Here is a 21,548-nt window from a genome sequence, read left to right as displayed (position 1 = left end):
TTCAAAATTACATAGAAGAAAAATATTTGAATATTCAGTATTTTTTTTAGAAAGCATGTAAAAAAATCTCTTTAGTCTAGCCCCTTAAAATACTGAAACTGTCTTTCAAAATTTAAGCAATCAATAATATTGATAGTTATGTTATTCTCTTTTAGAGATCAGGATCATTTTAAACAAGCTTATCTTCCAGCTTAGTATTCCAGAATAATAAGAATATGTCTTATGTGCTATATTTATAATTGTATTAATCTTCAGTTACTTTGTTAAAAACCACGATGTAGGTTTTTTCAGATTTCTTTTTATCTACTATTAGTACTTTTAAGCAGAAAGGAGTGCATGTATATTGAAGTAAAATTTCAAAATAAGGTGACATTTTAGCAATGTTTAGTTTAATTTTTTAAAATTTCAGTGTTTTTGAAGAAACTGACACAGATTTACAAGAGCTTCAGGCCTCTATGGAACAGTTACTTAGGGAACAACCTGGTGAAGAATACAGTGAGGAGGAAGAATCAGTCTTAAAAAACAGTGACATAGAGCAGACTGCAAATGGGACAGATCTGGCAGATGAGGATGACAATCCCAGCAGTGAAAGTGCCCTAAATGAAGAATGGCACTCAGGTACACGATCATGATTGTGGGGCTTTTTTTTTTTTTTTTTTTTTCAGTATATATACATATTTCAATTAGAGTGTATTTTTCTGGTACCTGATAGGAAGTTTTCTAATTTTAATAAAACTGAAGTATCCTTCTGTGTCTCTTTTATTTATTCTTTTTCTTTTCACACAAATGCCCATATACATTTGTTCCATTTCTTTCCCATTAAATTTTGGAAATGCTTTTGAAATATTTTTATTGTTTTCATATCCTTTTTGACTTATTTTTCTAGTACTAAAGATAACACAAATTGCTTGGACATGTACATGACATAAAACATACATAGCATTTATAATACTTTCTAAATGTTTACTGAAGTTTTATAATATGTAGCATAAGTCATCTGCCTCCTGCATGCTTTTTCATGTTTTAGCTCATGTTTAATGTCAGATTTTTAAACACAGTTATGGTTGGTTTACTGCAGCACAGAACATATGGGTATGCTTTTTTCATTTTTTACTCTGTTAGAATGTTTTTAATCTGGTTTACTGTTTTTGTCTATTTAAGAAAAGATTCCCAAAGTAACAGTGTTGTTAAGACATTTGTATATACATTGATTTCCTCCATAAAAGACAATAATTGTAATGACAAAACCTTATATTGTAAGTACAAGTAGTCTTTCAGTGACATCACTCATCAAAAAGAATTTTAGTCTGTTAGGGCAAGAATTATTTTATTCATTCTTTTTTTTATTTTTTAAAGATTTTATTTATTCTTTTTAATCATAAAATATCTTCTTTCAATTTCTGCTTTTTAGATAACAGTGATGGTGAAATTACTAGTGAATGTGAATATGATAGTGTCTTTAACCATTTAGAGGAACTGAGACTTCACCTGGAGCAGGAAATAGGCTTTGAAAAATTCTATGAGGTTTATGAGAAAATAAAAGTAAGTAAAATGTCAATTAAAAAACATTTTAAGTTTGGGGCATCCAGTTCGTGATTTCGGGGATCATGAGTCCAAGCCCCATCTTGGATGTGAAGCCTACTTTTAAAAAAATAATAATAATAATTTTGAAATATGTTCTTTTTAAATTATTAGTGAAATGTCAGTGATTTTATAGGTCATTGGATTTATTATAAATAATAAAGTCTCTAGAGAATGTTAATAATCATATATTTATATTTGGAAATTTGGTATAGGCTATTCATGAAGATGAAGATGAAAATATTGAGATTTGTTCAACAATAGTTCAGGATATTTTAGGAAATGAACATGAACATCTTTATGCCAAGATTCTTCATTTAGTCATGGCAGATGGAGCCTATCAAGAAGGTAAGATTTCCTGTCTTTATATCTTAAGTAAATGTGCAAATAACAGGATGACAAATGTAAATTGCTGAGCTTTTTTCATATGCGTTTTGGTGAAATCTATATTGGAATCATATCCCAGTACTCATGAGCAATTACAAAATTAACTGTGTCATATACATTAACTGATTCTGTCATTTTTATTGACTTAAGTCTTTTAAGTTCCTATTTTACTTAATTTATAAGTAACATTTGAATTCGTTTTTTTTTTTTTAAAGACTCCTTATTGGACAGCTCTAGAAATTAGAATACTTTCTTATCAATGATGTAGAAGTAGACTTAGACATACATGCTTCAGCAATATGTACAATTTCTCCTAAGTAATGCCAAATATAATCTCTTCCATTCACAGTAAATGGAATTCATTTATAGTGATTTGGATGTAAACCATTTTTATATTTGGAAAATATTTACCTACAGAATCACTTAAAAATATTAGAACTTTACTGAAAATTATTAAAGTTAAAAATGGTATTTCCCCTTAAATTTAGTCAAGAACACTAAACATGGTACCAGACCAGTAGTATAGTCCTGACTCTGTGACAAGCTAGTATTGTGACATTAAGTTATTTAAGTTTCAGTTTCCACTGCTATAAAAGGATGATCACTATTTCAATGTACTATGAATTGTTTTGAAAGTACTTATCAAGTGCTTTTGTAGTCTAGTACTTTATTACTTTGGACATTAAAAGACGTAGTCTTTGCTTACATGTTGAATTTGGAAGTTGAGACATAAGTATATGAAAGTGTAGAACTATGTATAAAATGCATATTCTAAAATACTTTTCAGTGCAGTAGGAATTAGACAAGAGAAGCTTGGATTGTAAAAAATGGAAAAATGTAGAGCCATAACTTGTCAGAAAACAGTGAAAATTAATGTATATTAGAGTTAATATTGGAAGCTACTTATTGAAAATAGTCTTCATTGTATAGAAGTGTTGAATCACTGCATTGTGCACCTAAAACTAGTATTACACTGTATGTCAACTAACTGGAATTTAAATTAGAAAATTAGTCTTTGTGATTAGATACTGTGAAGTGTTTAAAATACATACATAGAGGAAATCATTGAAGATTTGTGAAGTGAAAGAACTGACAGAATGAAGGAGATGTTTTATAAAGTTCAGTCTCATAGTAGTATTCTGGATAACTTGGAGGGTACTAAAATTGCAAATAAGATCTGTTTTGAAGCTGTAGATGCCTTTGGGCACAAGATGAATACCTGGATTTAGCGTTCATACAAGTGGAGCATTAATACTCAGTTCAGGTATTTCAAGCCAGGCTTTCAATAAAAGTATTTGATATATTGACTCATGAAAAATCAGGTTTCCTAAAATCAAATTCAAGAATGTCTTTTATTTTAGGAGCAACTTTACTTAGGTTATATACTTATTTATATTGACCATAAAGCTCAGCCAAAAAAAAAAAAAAATGTTTTTGAGTTGGTTAAATGTAAGTAAAAATCTTCTAAAAACTCTAATAGTTATTGTTAAGTCAAAACCAGAAAATCATCAGGTACAGTGAGTACTCTTACCTTATAGATTCAAAAACCACTGCATCTTCATTAGTATTCTTACCTTAACAAAATAACTATCAAGAAAATGTTGGGGTCATTAACAACAAGTAATGGATTTAATATACGCCAGTAATTAGTACTGCATATGTTATTAATTGTGATTTTCTTTAACCCGTTTAATAATTAAGATGATCACAAATAGGCAAAAACAGAATAATGTTTCATATGTATGGTAGTGCTATAAAACCTAGCAAAAGAAACTTAAAGGAGCTCTTTTCTTTTTAATTTTTTTATTTGACTTAAGTTGACACACAATTTTATATTAGTTTCAGAAGTATAGCATACTGACTTGACAAGTTTATACTTTATGCTATGCTCACCACAAATACAGCTACCATCTGTCACCATACAATACTATTACATCATTAATTATATTCCTTATACTATGCCTTTTCTTCCCATGATTTGGTAATTCCATAACTGGTAGCCTGTATCCCCAACTCCTCTTCACTCATTTTGCCTGTCCTCTCAACCTTGTCTCTGGCAACCATTAGTTTGTTTTCTGTATTTGTAACTCCAATTCTGCTTTTTGTTTCCTTATTCTCTTTATTTATTTTTAGATTCTACACATGAGTGGAATATGATATTCTTTCTCAGTCTGACTTAGTTTACTTAGCAAAATACCTCTGGTTCCATTTATGTTGTCACAAAGGACCCACTCTCATCCCCTTTTTTAGGGCTGTTTGATATTCCACACACATACAACATCATATCCATTCATATATTGATGAACAGTTAGGTTGCTTCCATATCTTGGCTATTGTTAATGCTGCAATAAACATAGGGATGCATATATCTTTTGGAATTTGTGTCTTCATTTTTTGGGGGGTAAATACCCAGTAGTGGAATTGTTCTATTAAATGGTATTTCTATTTGTAAATTTTTGAGGAACTTCCATTACTGTTTTCCACAATGGCTGTGCCAGTTTACTTTCTACCAGCAGTGTGAGAGGGTTCCTTTTTCTCTATATCCTCACCAGTACTTATTATTTCCTGTCTTTTTGATATTAGCCATTCTCACTTATGTAAGGTAATATCTCATTATGGATTTGCATTTCTCCAATGATTAGTGATATTGAACATCTTATCATGTGCTTGTCAGCTATCTATATCTATATCTATTTCTCTGGAAAATGTCTATTTATATTCTTTGCCCATTTTAAAATCAGATTATTTGGGTTTTTGTTTTTTTGGTGTGGGGTTGTATAAGTTGTTTGTATATTTTGGGTATTTACCCCCTACCAGATATATCATTAGCAAATATCCTCTCCCATTAAATAAGTTGCCTTTTTCTTTTGTTGATGGTGTCCTTTACTATGCAGAAGCTTTCTATTTTGATGGCATCCCAATGGTTTGCTTTTGCTTTTGTTTCCCTTCCCTGAAGGGACATATCTAAAAAAATGTTTCTGAGGCTGATGTCAGAGCAATTCCTATTTTCTTCTAGGATTTTTATGGTTTCCAGTCTCGCATTGGGGTCTTTATTTTTGTGTATGGTGTTAGGACATTGTCCAGTTTCATTCTTCTACATGTAGCTGTCTAATTTTCCACCAGCATTTATTGAAGAGACTGTCTTCCCCATTGTATATTCTTGCCTCCATTGTCATAGATTAATTGACCATATAATTAAAGGTTTATTTCTGGGCTCTTTATTTTCTTCCATTGATTTATATGTCTCTTTTGATGCTAGTACCATACAGGTTTGATTACTATAGGTTTGTAGTATATCTTGAAATCTGGAATAAGATACCTTCAGCTTTGTTTTTCTTAAGATTGCTTTGGCTATTTGGATTCTTTTGTAGTTGTTACAAATAGGAGTATTCTAGTTTTGTGAAAAATACTCGGTATCGTGTCAGGGATTGCATTGAATCTGTAGATTGCTTTGGGTAGTACATTTTGGCAATATTAATTCTTCTACTTCATGAACATGGACTGTCTTTCCATTTGTTTGTGTCATCTTCAGTTTCTTTCATCAGTGTTTTATAGTGTTCAGAGAACAGTTCTCTCACCACTTTGGTTTATTCCTAGGTATTTTATTCTTTTCAGTGCAGTTGTAAATGAGATAGTTTTCTTCAATTCTCTTTCTTCTACATCATTATCAGTGTATAGAAATGCTACTGATTTCTGGATATTAATTTTATATCCTAAGACTTTACTGAATTATTTCTTTTGTCTAGTACTTTTTGTTGGAGCCTTCAGGATTTTCTTCGTATACTATCACGTCATCAGCAAATAGTGACAGTTTAACTTCTTTACCAATTTGGATGCCTCTTATTTCTTTTTATCATCTGATTGTTGTGGCTAGAACTTCCTGTTGTGTTGAGTAATAGTGGAAAGAGTGGGCATAACTTGTCTTGTTCCTAATATTAAAGGAAAAGCTCTCCGTTTTTCACCATTGAGTATGATGTTAGCTATGGAGCTTTCATCTATGATCTTTATTATGTTGAGGTATGTTCCTTCTAAACCTATTTTGTGCAGAGTTTTTATCATGAAGGGATGTTGAATTCTATGAAATGGTTTTTCTGCATCTATTGATGATCATGTGATTTTTATCCTTTGTTTTGTTAATGCAGTATGTCATATTGATTGATTTGTGAATATTGAACTGTCCTTGCATCCTTGGAATATCGTGATGGATGATCCTTTGAATGTATTGTTGAATGTAGTTGGCTGGGAATTTTTGCATGTTCATTAGGAACATTGGCCTGTAGTTTTTTTTCTTTTTATGGTATCTTTGTCTAGTTTTGGTGTGAGGGAAATGCTAACCTCACAGGATGTATTTGGAACCTTTCCTTCTTCTTCTGTTTTTGGAATAGTTTGTAGAGAATAGGTATTTAATTCTTTAAATGTTTGGTAGAATTCGCCTGTGACTCTTATCTGGTTCTGGACTTTTTTTTTTTTTTTTAAGATTTTATTCATTTATTTCACAGAGAGAGACACAGCGAGAGAGGGAACACAAGCCGGGGGAGTGGGAGAGGGTGAAATAGGCATACCGCTGAGCAGGGAGCCAGATGCAGGGCTCAATCCCAGGACCCTGGGGTCATGACCTGAGCCAAAGGCAGATGCTTAAGGACTGAGCCACCCAGGCGGCCCTGGACTTTTATTTTTTAAATATAAATTCAATTTATTTACCAGTAATCTGTTCGGATTATCTATTTCTTCCTTACTCAGTTTTAGAAGATTGTATGTTTCTAGCAATATATCCATTTCTTCTAGTTGTCCAATTTGTTAGCATGTGATTTTTCATAGCATTCTCTTATAATCCTTTGTATTTCTGTGTTGTCAGTTGTTACTTCTCTCTCATTCGATTTTATTAATTTGGGTCCTTTCTCTTTTTTCTTGATGAGTCTGGCTAAGGATTTATCAATTTTGTTTATCTTTTGAAAGAACCAGCTCTAGGTTTCATTGATTTTTTTTTTCTATTGTTTTTTCAGTCTCTGTCTCATTTTTTCCTGCTCTGAATTTATTATATTCCTTCCTTTAACTTTGTTCTTTTTCTGGTTGCTTTAGGTATAAGGTTAGATTGTTTAAGCTTTTTCTTGTTTCATGACACCTATGTCACCTCTGTCACTTTATTTCGGTCTTAGAACTGCTTTTGCTGGGTCCCAGAGATTTTGAAACATTGCGCTTTCATTTTCATTTGTTCCCATGTATTTTTTGGTTTCTTCTTTGTTTCGTTAACCCATTGGTTGTTTAGTATCATGGTGTTTAGTCTCCATGTGTTTGGTTTTTTTTTCCAATTTTTATCTTGTGATTTATTTCTAGTTTCACACTGTTGTGGTCAGAAGAAAATCCATGGTATGATTTCATTTTTCTTAAATTTACTAAGGGTTGTTTTGTGGCCAAACATGATCTATTCTGGAGAATGTTCCATGTGCACTTGAAAAGAATATGTATTCTGTTGTTTTGGTATGGAATGTTCTGTTTATCTATGATGTCCTTCTGGTTTAATGTGTCATTCAAAGATACTCTTTCCTTTTGATTTCCTGCCTGGATGATCTAGCCATTGATGTAAGTGGAGTGTTAATGTCCCCTACTATTATTATATTACCATCAATTTCTCTATGTCCGTTAATATTTGCTTTATGTATTTAAGGTGCTCCAGTGTTGGGTGCATAATTTACTATCGTTATATCCTCTTGTTGGATTGACCCCTTTATCATTACATAATGCTCTTTTTGTCTCTTGTTGCAGTCTTTGTTTTATTTATTTTTTATTTTTTTAAAGATTTTTTTTTTATTTATTAGAGAGAGAGAGAGATAACAAGAGAGAGCACGAGCTGGGAGCAGAAGGAGAAGCAGGCTCCCTGCTGAGCAGAGAGCCTGATAAAGAGCTCAATCCCAGGACCCTGAGATCATGACCTGACCCAAAGGCAGACACTTAACTGACTGAGCCACCCAGGAGCCCTTGCAGTCTTTGTTTTAAAGTCTATTTTGTTTAATATAAAACATTGCTGCCATGGCTTTTTTTTTTCCTTGCTTCCCTTTGCTCAGTAAATATGTTTCCATCCCTTCACTTTCAGTTTATATGTGTCTTTAGATCTGAGGTGACTCTTTTGTAGGCAGCATATAGATGGGTTGTGTGTGTGTGTTTTTTAATCCATCCCACCACCCTATATCTTCTGATTGGACCATTTAAGCCATTTACATTTAAAGTAATTGATATGTATGTACTTATTGCCATTCTGTTGTTTTCTGGTAATTATTATAGTTGTCTGTTCCCTTCTTCTCTTGCTGTATTTATTTGTGATTGATGAATTTCTATAGTATTGTGTGTTACTTTTTATTTTATTTATTTGTGTATCTATTACAGGTTTTGAGTTTGTGGTTACCATGAGGATCATATATAACATTCTAAGTATACAGCAGTCTATATTAATTTGATGGTAATTTAAGTTCAAACACATTCTTAAAAAACTTTTTTTTCTCCCTCCTCCACAATTAATGTATGTGTTGTCACATTGTACATCCTTTTCATCATTTTCTTATGTCTAATTTTAGCTATTTCTTTTCAACTTAAAGAATTCCCTTTAACATTTCTTATAAGGCTGATTTAGTAGTAATAAATTCCTTTATCTTTTTTTGTCTAGGAAACTATCTTTCCATCAAATGCGAAGGATAATTTGCCAGGTAGAGTATTCTTTGTTTTAGGTTTTTTCATTTCAGCATCTTGAATATATTCTACTTTCTTCTGGCTTGCAAAATTTCTACTGATAAATTAGCTGAGAGCTTTATTGGTTTTCCTCATAGGTTTTTTTTTGTTTCTCTCTTGCTGCCATTAAAAGTCTCTCTTCATCCTTAACCTCTGACATTTTAATTATTATATGTCCTGGTATAGACCTCCTTGGAACTCCCTGTGCTTGGACTTGAATGTCTATTTCCTTTCCCAGGTTAGGGAACTTTTTAGCTATTATTTCCTCAAGTAAGTTTTCTATCCCCTTTCTCTTCTTCTTCTTCTGGGACCCCTATAATGTAAATGTTTGTTTGCTTGATGTTGTCTAAGAGATGCCTAAACCTATCCTCATTTTTAAAAAACTGTTTCTCTTTTTGACATTCAGCTTGGATGCTTTCCATTTTCCTTCTTCTAGATTACTGATATGTTCTTCCATATCCACTAATCTGTTGATCCTTAAGGGAGCTGTTTTCCTTTAAAGAAGTGTTGAAGAACCATAACATCACTTTGGGGGGAAAATGTCAGAACTTAATATCCAAATAAATAATAGTTTCTTTAAAGTAGAGATGTAAATTTAATTAAGATTCTCCATTACACAAAATATCTTGGAACTTTTGGAATTTCACTGACAGCTTATATACCAGGTTCTTTTGATAGTCTTTCTTTGTATGAGTCTTTATTCTGGGCACATTTAGGATTTTTTTTGGACAAAGTTTTAAAGTTTCTTGAAGTCAAGCTTAGTGAATGAAGTGGGAATCAAGATATATTTGTGGTCTTACAGTTTTTAGGTATCTCACCATGAAGTAATGAGCTTAATTTTTTAAAGTGATTTGTAAACTGATTGAATATTTTAAACAAGAATTCTGTTCTAGAATATCTGTCAAAATTACTTTAAAGGTACAATTAGTATGGTAAAGTGATTTGAGGATTTGAGATTTTTAAGATGTTGCTTAATTTTAGCAATATAAATTTTTATAAAGTTTATATTCTATCTTGTCAAAAAATTTAATGTTTCACTTAAAAATATATAGACTACAAGGGCTTGGGAAAGTCAGCATATCATGCAAATGAGCATAAGCAATGATTATTAAGCCAAGAATGAGGTGAGAATACAAATTTAAGGTTCAAAGGGTCTCTACATTTTGTGAGAATAGGTCATAAATTTGGTGCTTATCTTTCTAGCAAAGCAGGAAACCTAATTAGATAACTCACTGTTCTTGAGACAAAACATATCACTCAAAAGTCAGCTATTTTTAGGGGCGCCTGGGTGGCTCAGTGGATTAAGCTGCTGCCTTCAGCTCAGGTCATGATCTCAGGGTCCTGGGATCGAGCCCTGCGTCGGGCTCTCTGCTCCGCAGGGAGCCTGCTTCCTCCTCTCTCTGCCTGCCTCTCTGCCTACTTGTGATCTCTCTCTCTGTGTCAAATAAATAAAATAAAAATCTTAAAAAAAAAAAGTCAGCTATTTTTAGTATTGAAACAAAAGAATAATTTCCCCATGATTCTTAAAAAGAGGGTACAATCATATAGTATTCCTCAAATTTTAATAACTTGTGGATTCCTTTAAAGAGGATATTTTTTAGACTTTAAGAATCTAAGTCCATAGACCTTAGTGAAAAACTCAAGTCTTAGTCTTTCAAAATATCTGTCAGTTGAGAACTACTACTGTAAAACAGATGGTTTTCCTTTAAATATTGAAATACTATTTTTGTTTTCAAAATTAATATATAAAATGTGAACATTATCTGGAACTTGAATATTTCTGATTTTATTGAGGTCTTGGACCCTGTTTTATAAAACAATGCTATATAGTGAACTAAAAATTATATTCAGTAATTTTTATAGTATTTGGACTTCATGGGCCTCTTTCTCATAATATGACATAGTGTAATTTAATGGCATGAAATCAGAGAATGACTCCAGTTAAATTAATCTGAGAAGAATACCAGTCTAGTTATATTCATATTCAGACTATTTATCCTTCGGGCAGTTCTCCATAAGTATTGTTTCAGTAGTGCTTTCTGTGAGTAATCAGCAATGTGTTTGGGGTTCAACTTTGCTTGACAAATATTTGGAAAACCTTTATTTGGTATTCCTCCTTAAGCTGAGAACAGTTGGCTGAAGCACAGGGTAGAATTGACATGTTTTTTGGATAGTTGAGTGGCTTCAAAAGGATACATGCCTATGTAGGAGGCTGTCTCTCTTACACAGAAACCTCAGACATAGAAACAGATACAAGAGTTAGGCAAAATAGGAGATGGAGGAATATGTCCCAATAAAAGAATAAGACAAAAATCGCAGAAAAAAATGAAGAAAATGAAGATAAGCAGTCTATCTGATAAAGAGCACAGCATAATAGTCATAAAAATGCTGACTGAACTCAGGGGAAGAATGGTTGAACACAAGAATTTCAAAAAAGAGATAGAAAATTAAAGAAAGTAGCAATCAGAGAGGAAGAACACATTCACAGAAATGGAAAACACACTTGAGAGAATAAATAGCAGATTAGATGATACTCAGAACACATCAGTGAACTGTAAGACAGGATATTAGAAATCATCCAAACTGAATAGCAGAAAGAAAAAGAAAATTAGGATAGTTTAAGAGACCTGTGCAACAACATCAAGCATACTAACATTTGCATTACAGGAACTTAGAAGGAGAATAGAGAAAGGGTGAGAAAATTTATTTGAAGAAATAATAGCTGGGATGCCTCGGTGTCTCAGTTGGTTAACATCTACCTTCGGCTCAGGTCATGATCTCGGGGTCATTGATTCAAGTTCCGTATCGGGCTCTTTGCTCGGCAGGGAGTTTGTTTCTCCCTCTCTCTTCCACTCCCCCTGCTTGTGCACTCATGCTCTCTCTCCCTGACAAATGAAAAACTAAAATCTTTTAAAAAAAGAAAGAAAGGAAGACTAGCTGAAACCATCCCTAGCCTGGGGAAAGGAAACACAGCTAGGTCCAGGAAGCACAGAGAGTCCCAAACAAGATGATCCCAAAGAGATCCACACTAAGACACATAATAATTAAAATGTCAAAAATGAAAGATAAAGAGAAAATCTTTAAAGCAGCAAGGGAAAAACAGTTACATGTAAGGGAGTCCCCATAGACTATCAGCTGATTTTTCACCAGAAATTCTGCAGGCCAGAAGAGAGTTGCATGATATATTCAAAGTGCTAAAAGGAAAAAAACTAACAACCAAGAATGTTCTCCCAGACAAGGTTAATATTCAGAATTGAAGGGAAGATACATGGTTTCCCAGACAAGCAAAAGTTATAAGAATTCATCACTACTAAATCAGCTTTACAAGGAAATATCAAAGGGTCTTTTTTAAGCAGAAAAGAAAAGGTAGGCCTTAACTGGGAATAGGAAATTATATAAAAGAAAAAAAGCACACCAGTAGAGGCAAACATATAGGACAGGTAGTGAATCAATGATTTATAGAGCTGGCATGAGGTTTAAAGACAAAAGTAATAAAATCAACTAAATTTACAATAATTACTTATGGGATACACTAAATAAAAAGATATAAAATAAAGTATGACATCAAAAACTTAACATGGGAGGGAGTAAAAATGTAGTACTTTTATAATGCATTCAAAATTAAATACCCACCAGTTTTAAAATAGAGTGGCATATATGTAAGTTGTTATATATGAACTTCACAGTAAACACAAACCAGAAACCTGTAATACAAACACACACACACACACACAAAATAATAAGGGAAAGGAGATGAAATTTAACTCTAAGGAAAATTATTAAATCATAAGAAAGCAAGAGAAGAAAGGAACAGAGAACTACAGAAACAACAAGAAAACAAAATGACAGATATATACCTGTATATGATTGCTTTAAATGTAAGTAAACTAAATGCTTCACTCAAAAGATAGAGGGTGGGGGCGCCTGGGTGGCTCAGTGGGTTAAAGCCTCTGCCGTGAGCTCAGGTCATGATCCCAGGGTCCTGGGATCAAGCCCCACATCGGGCTCTCTGCTCAGCAGGGAGCCTGCTTCCTCCTCTCTCTCCCTGTCTGCCTCTCTGACTAGTTGCAATCTCTGTCTATCAAATAAATAAATAAAATCTTAAAAAAAAAAAAGAGGGTGACTAAGTGCATATTTAAAAAAAAAAAAATATGCTGTCTGCCAGAGACTGACATCAGATCTTAAGACACACACTGAAAGTGTCTTTTCAGACACACTGAAAGTGAAGGGATAGAAAAAATTACATGAAAATAGAAATGACAAGAAATTTGGGGTAGCAGAACTTAAGAAATTAAATGGACTTTGAAACAAAGACTATAAGAAGAGACAAAGAAGGGCCCTACATAATGTTAAAGGTAGCCAACAAGAAGATATAACACTTGTAAATACTTATGCACCTAGCATAGTAGCACATAAATACAGGAAGCAAATATTAACATGCAAAAGAAGAAATTGGCAGTAATACAATAATATAGGGACTTTAACACCCCTCTTAAATAAATGGGTAGATCATCCAGACAGGAAATTAATAAGGAAATATTGGCGGTTGAACAACATACTAGACCAGATGGACTTAATAGATATGTACAAAACATTCCATCCAAAAACAGAACATTCTTCTCAAATGCACATGAATCATTCTCCAGAATAGGTCCTGTGTTAGACCACAAAAAAGTCTCAATACATTTAAGATTGAACTCATACCAAACATCTTTTCTGACCACAATGGTATGAAACTAGAAATCAACTACAGGAAGGAAACTGGAAAAAAACACAAACATGTGGAGACTCCAACATGCTACTTAACAACCAGTGGATCAAATGATAGAGGAAATCAGAAAATACCTTAAGACAAATGAAAATGAAAACACAATGCTCCAAAATCTATGGGATGCAGCAAAAGCAATTATAAGAAGGAAGGTTATAACAATACATGCCCATTTTAAGAAACAATAAAAAGCTTAAATAAACAGTCTAAACTTACACCTCAAGGAATTAGAAAAAGAACCAAAGCCCAAAGTTAGTAGAGGAAAGAAATAATAAAGATCACAAGAGGAAATAAAACGGAGACTAAACAAACTGGAAAAGATTAATGAAACTCAAAGTTGTCTATTTGAAAAGATAAAATTGGTAAATCTTTAGCAAGATTCATCAAGAAAAAACGATAGGGCCCAAATAAAATCAGAAATGAAAGAGAAATTATAACTAATAACATAGAAATACAAAGGATCATAAAAGACTACTGCAAACAGCTATACACCAACAAATAGAAAACCTAGAAGAAATGGATAGGTTCCTAGAACAAATAGTCTTCTAATACTAAATTGGGAAGAAATAGAAAATTTGAACAGACTGGTTACAAGCAATGAAATTGAAGAGTAAAAACAAAACAAAACCTCCCAATAAATAAAAGTCCAGGACCAGACAGATTCACAGGTAATTCTACCAAACATTTTTTAAAAGTATCTATCATTCTTAAGCTATTGCAGATTATTGAAGAGAAAAGAATACTTCTAAGCTCTTTTTATGAGGCCAGCATTACCATGGGACTGAAATCAGAAAAAGACACTACCCAAAAAAAAAAAAAAAAATTATGGCCAGTATCCCTGGTGAACATAGATGTGAATCCTCAACAAAATATTAGCAAAATAGTTCAACAATACATTAAAAGGATCATACACTATGATCAAGTGGAATTTATTCTGGGGATGGATGGATAGTACAGTATTCACAAGTCAATCAGTGTGATGCACCACATTAACAAAACACAGTATAAAAGGCATGATCATCTCAGTAGATGCAATAAAAACATTTGATAGCTTTGCGCAGTGGCAGTATCGTAGCCAATGAGGTTTATCCGAGGCGCGATTATTGCTAATTGAAAAACATTTGATAAAGTTCAGTATCCATTTATAATATAAACTGATATAGAGGGAAGATGGATATAGAGGGAAAAGAAAATGGATATAGAGGGAAGGTACCCCAATATAATAAAGGCTATAAATGATAAACCCACAGTAAGCATCATCATACTTAGTGATAAAAAGTTAAAAGCTTTTCCTCTAAGATGAGGAACAAAACAAGGATGCCGACTTTTAGCTTTTTTATTCAAGATAGTATTGGAAGTCCTAGCCACAGCAGTTGGACAAGAAAAGGAAATAAAAGGATCCAAATTGGAAAGAAGTAAAACTCTTACTTTTCCCAGATGAAAGGATACTATCTAGGGAGAACTTTAAAGCCTCTGCCTCAAAACTATTAGAAATAATAAATGAATTCAGGAAAGTTGCACAATACAAAATCCATATACAGAAATCTGTTGTGTTTCTCTCAGTCTTTTAGTTTCAAGTTTTTATTTAAATTCTAGTTAGAACATATAGTGTAATATTAGTTTCAGGAGTAGAATTTAGTGATTCACCACTTACATATAACATGAAGTGCTCATCGCAAGTGTGTTCCTTAATACTTATCACCCATTTAATCCATGCAGCCTACTACCTCCTCTCCAGCAACCCTCAGTTTGTTCTCTATAGTTAAGTTATGGTTTGGCTCTTCTTCTCCCGCTGTGTTCATCTGTTTCATTTCTTGAATTCCTCAGATGAGTAAAATCATATGGTATTTGTCTTTCTCTGACTTATTTCACTTAGCATAATATACTTTAGCTCCATCCACATTATTGCAAATGCCAAGATTTCAGTTTTGTTTTGTTTTTTAAATGAATGAGTAATATTACAGGAAGTCCTAGCCTCAGCAGTCAGACAACAAAAAGAAATTAAAAGGCATCCAAACTGCCAAGAAGTCAAACTTCCACTATTTGCAAATGACATGTACTCTATATAGAAAAATCCAAAGGTCTCACCAAAAAATTGTTGGAACTGAAACATGAATTCAATAAAATCTCAGGATACAAAATCAACATACAGAAATCTGATGCATTTCTATATACCACAAATGAAGCAGCAGAGAGAGAAATCAAGGAATCAGTCCCATTTACAATTGCACGACAAAAACACGAGATACCTAGGAATAAACCTAGCCAAAGAGGTAAAAGATTAGTACTCTGAAAACTTATATATATAAAACACTTATGAAAGAAATTGAAATGCTGTGTTTCTATGCATTAATAACAAACTTTCAGAAAGAGAAATTAAGAAAACAATCCCATTTATAATTGTATCAAAATGAGTAAAATACCTAGGAATAAATTTAATCAAGGAAGTGAAAGACCTATACTTGGAAAAAAATAAGACATTGATGAAAAAAGTTGAAGATGACACAAATAAATGGAAAGATACATTGTTCAAAATCAGATCGAAGAATCAATATGTTAAAATATAAGTATTACCAAAGGAACTACAGATTCAGTGCAATCCCTATCAAAAAATTTATATACAATCACAAAAGACCTTGAATAGCCAAAGCAGTCATGGGAAAGAAGAAAAAGAGGTGTCTCTTTTACTGCCTGATTTTAAACTATCCTGCAGAGCTGTAGTAATTGAAACTAGCACAAAAACAGAAACATATTATCAATGAAACAGAATAGAGAGCCCGGAAATAAACCCATGCTTATATGTTCAATTAACCTACAGCAAAGGAAGAAAGAAATTGCAGGGGAAAGACAGTCTTTTTACTAAGTGGTACTGGGAAAACTGGAGAGCTACATGTAAAAGAATGAGACTGGACCATTTTCTTACACCATACATAAAAATATACTTAAAATGGATTAAAGACTTAAAATCATATCTGAAACCATAAAACTTTGAGAATAAAACATAGGCAGTAAATTCTTTGACATTGGTCTTAGCAATAGTTTTTTGAATCTATCTCCTCTGGCAAGGACAAGAAAAGCAAAAATATACAAGGGATACCACATCAAACTAAAAAGCTTTTGCACAGAAAAGGAAACCATCAACAAAATGAAAAGGCAACCTCCTGAATGGGAGAAGATTTTTAAAGAAGACATATTCAATAAGAGATTAACATCTGAAATATATAAAGAACTCATAAAACTCCATACTACAAAAAACCCAAACAATTGATTTTAAAAAGCTGAGGACCTGAATAGCCACTTTCCTATTGGAAAGAATACATGAGACAAAGAAGACATGATAGCCAACAGGCACATGTAAAGATGCTCCACATTACTCACCATCAGGGAAAAGTCAAAACCCTTCATAGATACCACCTTAAACCTGTCAGAATGGCTATTATGAAAGAGACAGGAAATAGCAGTGACAAGGAGGTAGAGAAAAGGGAACTTTTGGTGGAAATGTAAATTGGTACAGCCATTATGGAAAACAGTATGGAGATTCCTCAAAATATTAAAAATTGAACTGCCATACAATCCAGCAATTCCATTTCTAGGTATTTATCCAAAGAAAATGGAAATACTAAATCAGTGGAGCCGGCTGGCTCAGTTGGTAGAACATGTGATTATTGATCTCTGGGTTATGGGTTCAAACTCCATGTTGGGTGAGAGATTACTTAAAAATAAAAATTTAAAAACCCCACTAATTAAAAAAGACATATGTACTCATATTTTCATTGCAGTAATATTTACAGTAGCCAGAATATGGAAGCAACCTAAATGTCCATAGATAGATAAATGGATAAAGATGTGGCAAATATACACAGTGGAATACTACTTGGCCAACAGAAAGAGTGAATTCTTGCCATTTGCAACAACATGGATAGACCTAGAGGGTATTATGCTATATGAAATAAATCAGAGAAATTCAAATGTCATATGACTTTACTTACATGTGGAACCCAAAAAAAAACCAAATGAAACAGAACAGAAACAGAAACAAATTTATAGATACAGAGAACAAACTAGTGGTTGCCAGCAAGGAGGGAAGATGGGGGGATGGATGGAATAAGTGAAGAGATTAAGAGGTACAGTCTTCAGTTATAAAAGAAGACAAGGGATATAATATACAGCATAGGGAATATAGTTAATAATATTGTAACAGCTTTATACAGTGACAGATGGTAACTAGACCTTGTGGTGACCATTTTGTAATATATATAAATATCAAATCAGAATGTTGTACACTTGATACTAATATAATACTGTGTATCTGTTAGTCTTCAATCTAAGAAAAAAGAAAAAGAAGCAATATCAAAATTTCGTACAAATTCATATCACACAAATGAAAAGGGAATGAGGATCCTGAGGTTCTGTATCATAAAGCCTATCAGTATTAATATATAAACTCGCTAAACTGGTTGTAAAATGTATATGGAACTATACGAATAAATTGCTGTTTTGTATTGTTAATCTTAAAACAGTTAAATATTGGACAGTGATTGGGTTTAGAATAACTATTTCAAAGTCATTCTTATTGAAAATACTTAGACCCTAGATCTAATTGTCTTACAGAGCATTCTTTTAGGCCACATTAAGAGATAATAATTAAACCATGTGATCTGCATATGGTACTTACACACTTTGATATTCTGTTTTAGAGGAGGGTGAGATTAATGAAGGGAGAGGATAGGTAAAATTATACCCAGTTCACGCAAAAGTGGTGTCAGTGTCATTAAGAAATCAGTTAAAAAGAAGATTATCTAAAATACATTTCCATATTATTTAACTGAAAATAGTGAGTCCTCAAAAGATGGCCTCCTCTCTTTAGCTGCCTGATATTGTTAGAATATGGGTTTGGTAAGCATCTACAACCATAGCTATTAGTAAAATTAATGCCATTTAGTCCATAGCTAAGTATTATCCAGAGTCAGAAGTCAAGTAGAATGAGTAAAATGTATAAGTTATTTCACATTAGTCTTAAAAAATTCTTCCACAAGGGAAAGGATTATAACTGTGGTCGGCAGTAGAATGGCAAAGGCCACTAAGTCCTCATATAGAATATCAGTCTTGGCAGTCCACCTGTAGACCTTCCTTCCACATTTATTTTAGATAAACTATTGTGCTCTACTTATGTAATAGAGTTCTCTATAGTAGTTAAAACAAATGAACTAAATTTTCATCTGTCAGTATGGATAAGCCCCACAAATATGATGCTGGAATAAGTAGGGCAGAGTACCATTTATAAAATGTTTAAAGGCAATATTATTTGGGTATGCATATATGCAATAAAAGTAAAAAACCTTAAGAAGAAAAGACACATCAGTTTAGGGTATTGATAATGCCCTTGGGCAAGAAGAAAGGACAATAAGATTGGAAAAGGGTACTTTCAATCCATAATGTGGTTTTCTTAATATCCCAAATCAATATGACCCCAAATTAACTTTTATTAATTCTAAGTATTAGAATGTTCTTTCTATTTGAAACATTTTGAAATTGTAAAAAATAAGTAAATTATAGTACAGAGTGATAACATTGGATATAACATTGGAAGCAATAAAATATGTGTTCCATCAAGTAGTGATCCAGCAATATTGGACGAAATAAAAGATTTAAAGTAATTCTTCCTAGAGGAGAAGACATCGGAGTTAGATTTTGAAAGATGAATGGGAGTTTATCTTAAGATCAGTATGTTTACTTAAACATAGAAGCATGCAAAATGTATTAGGGGATCTATAGCCAAGTCAGTGTTACTAAAGCATATATTCTAGGGACAGTTGGAGAAGATGGGTAATGAAAGTAGCTAAGACTAGAAATATTTAGGTCAAATCATGAAGGGATTTGCAGTCCACATAAGGAACATGGGTTCTATTCTGAGCTATTGGGGAGGTGTAATGGAGAGTTTTCACTAGTGCAGTGACTTTTGCTCCAGTGTGGAAGATAGTGATTGCTATATAGGATTAAACCAAGCAGTCTGTTTAATTTATTCAACTATTTTTTTTAAATAAAGAAAAATTGGAAGCAACCAATGTGTTTATAAGTAGAAATGGTTAATTTAATTATGCCTTATCTATTAAAAAAATACTATGCAGCCACTGAAACGGACATGGAGTATATCCATGATTTATTCTTTCTCATCATATTGTAAAATTTTCATTATATGTAAAAGTTGAAAGAATTTCACATTTATCACCCATGTACTGAGCACCTAGATTCTGCCACTAACATTTTATAATCTTGGCTTTATCACTTATTTATCTATTCTTCCATATCCATTATGTGCTTTAAGGAGGAAATGTATACAATTTAAAGAGTTAGATTTTGGAAATTTGTTATTTGCATAGAATTATTAACATTGGCTGTTTTTGGCTTATAGGCTTTTTGTTCCCAACTTTATTCTTCATTGTACTGTTTGAATATTTTACACTGAATATGTAATAGTAAATAATATTAAGTGATATTCAATATAAACTACACTTAAAACTATATTAAAGCTCTTTTCCTTTAGCATAAAAAAGAATTAGTTTTTTACTAAGTAGATACAGTTTGATTTGCAATGAAGTGAATTAATTTTTTTTCTTTTTCACAGATAATGATGAATAATCATCAGAACATTTCTTAATTATCAACTGTATGAAAGCATTTATATTTGGCTCATCAGAAAAGCAAGCTGCAGTGGGAAATGTAGCAATTTTCTACAAATATCAGATTTAAGATTGGCATGCTGATTGCATGAAAAAGAGAAATATGCCATTTTTCAATTAAGATTCTAGTACTTTATCTACTTTATTTTGTTCATGGAGTTCTATAGTAACCACCTACAGAATATATACTTTATTAAATTATGCAGCCAAAGCATAAGAGACATTGATCCAGAACTGGACTTAATCGTTCTGAAAAAGATTTACCAATGCAGTAAGGTAACTTTGAGCAAATGTCCTTAAGTTGAGAGAATTACTTAAGTTATGAAAAGCTTGCCTATGGTTTTTCATTTAATTTAGCATGGCCTTTTTTTCTGTCTACATGTTTGCATAGCCAGCAATTTGGAATTAAATAACCTTATTAAGGGCTCTATTTAAATCTTTACATTTTGAAGATGGAATTTTTAGCCTTAAAGTTTATATTCTCCATCCTTCTTCAACCAGTGTGTCTCCTTGAACTAGCTCAGTGGAACAGGCTGTAAAAGTCAGTCTTAGAGATCATTGAAAAATTTGATTATGGAAAAATGGCAAAATCGTATTTCCTGGTATTTAAAAAGTTCTTTATTTCTTGAGGACCAGAATCAGGAATATTATATTGAGAAGTTAGTTTATGAGTTTTAACATTGGCATTGCATATATCATAAAGTTGCCCCCTTTTTCCCCCCCATTTTCTCTCATGTGTATGCTTCCAAGGCAATACAGAAAAAGGAATTGTTTTTATTTTGACACTGTGACAGTTTGGGTAACTAGCATTCCAAAGATAGGAGATGTTTGCCTCTTTTATTTCCATTATGGTCATTAAAATGATGGTTACACAGCTTCAATTGCAATATGCCAGGTATTACATGCTTTCATTAGTGATATCTAAAGTCCAGATGCTTTTAGTAATAAAAGCATAATTTTTGAAACCCAGAGTACATAGTGTGATTGGCATAATCTATAATTTGAACAGTAAAATCTTATCTTGCAGCACTATCAGTACTGTTCTAACTTTATTATGTAAATTATTTCTAACATCCAAAACTAAATACTTGATTTTTATATGTTTTTATTTTATATTACTATTAAATTTTTATTCTTTACCTGAAGTACACTATCACTTGTCTTTTATTTATTTGCCCTATTCTTAATAGAATGCTTTTACAATGAGCTGAGAATACTTTTATCTGATGATTTCCACTGTTTTTTTTTTTTCAAGGAAAAATTTGAATTCTGCACTTTAATTCTCTACAATCCCAAAAAATGAGAATGATCTTTTCTAATTCTTAGCCTATTACAACTATTAGAAAAGCAATTAGGGATATAACACAGTAGAAAAGTTGTTTAACCATATTTCAAAAGATGTCATTTATATA

At 32.4% G+C, this 21,548-nt stretch overlaps 1 protein-coding gene and 1 pseudogene across 6 annotated transcripts in view; both read left to right on the top strand.

Moving 5' to 3' along the window:
• The window catches only part of NEK1 (NIMA related kinase 1), a 193,128-nt gene extending 171,847 nt beyond the window's left edge, over window positions 1-21,281 (top strand). For 2 of the 6 annotated variants that reach the window (XM_045997309.1, XM_045997307.1), the window contains exons 32-37: window positions 410-618; window positions 1,412-1,542; window positions 1,797-1,929; window positions 8,350-8,422; window positions 8,627-8,666; window positions 20,082-20,111. In XM_045997309.1, coding sequence (XP_045853265.1) covers window positions 410-618; window positions 1,412-1,542; window positions 1,797-1,929; window positions 8,350-8,420 — 544 coding nt within the window. In that variant the 3' untranslated portion in view covers window positions 8,421-8,422; window positions 8,627-8,666; window positions 20,082-20,111. Of the gene's footprint in view, window positions 1-409; window positions 619-1,411; window positions 1,543-1,796; window positions 1,930-8,349; window positions 8,423-8,626; window positions 8,667-20,081 lie in introns of all 6 variants that reach the window. The other 4 variants (XM_045997310.1, XM_045997313.1, XM_045997311.1 and 1 more) reach the window with 4 other exon arrangements.
• On the top strand, window positions 14,506-14,677 carry LOC123937665 (annotated as a pseudogene).
• Window positions 21,282-21,548: the final 267 nt, after the last annotated feature.

The sequence above is a fragment of the Meles meles genome, chromosome 2 (assembly GCF_922984935.1).
Source record: "Meles meles chromosome 2, mMelMel3.1 paternal haplotype, whole genome shotgun sequence".
In the NCBI taxonomy this organism is placed as follows: Eukaryota; Metazoa; Chordata; class Mammalia; order Carnivora; family Mustelidae; genus Meles; species Meles meles.
The sequence above is the reverse complement of the archived record's forward strand: the minus strand, read 5'-3'. Positions and strand labels throughout refer to the sequence as shown.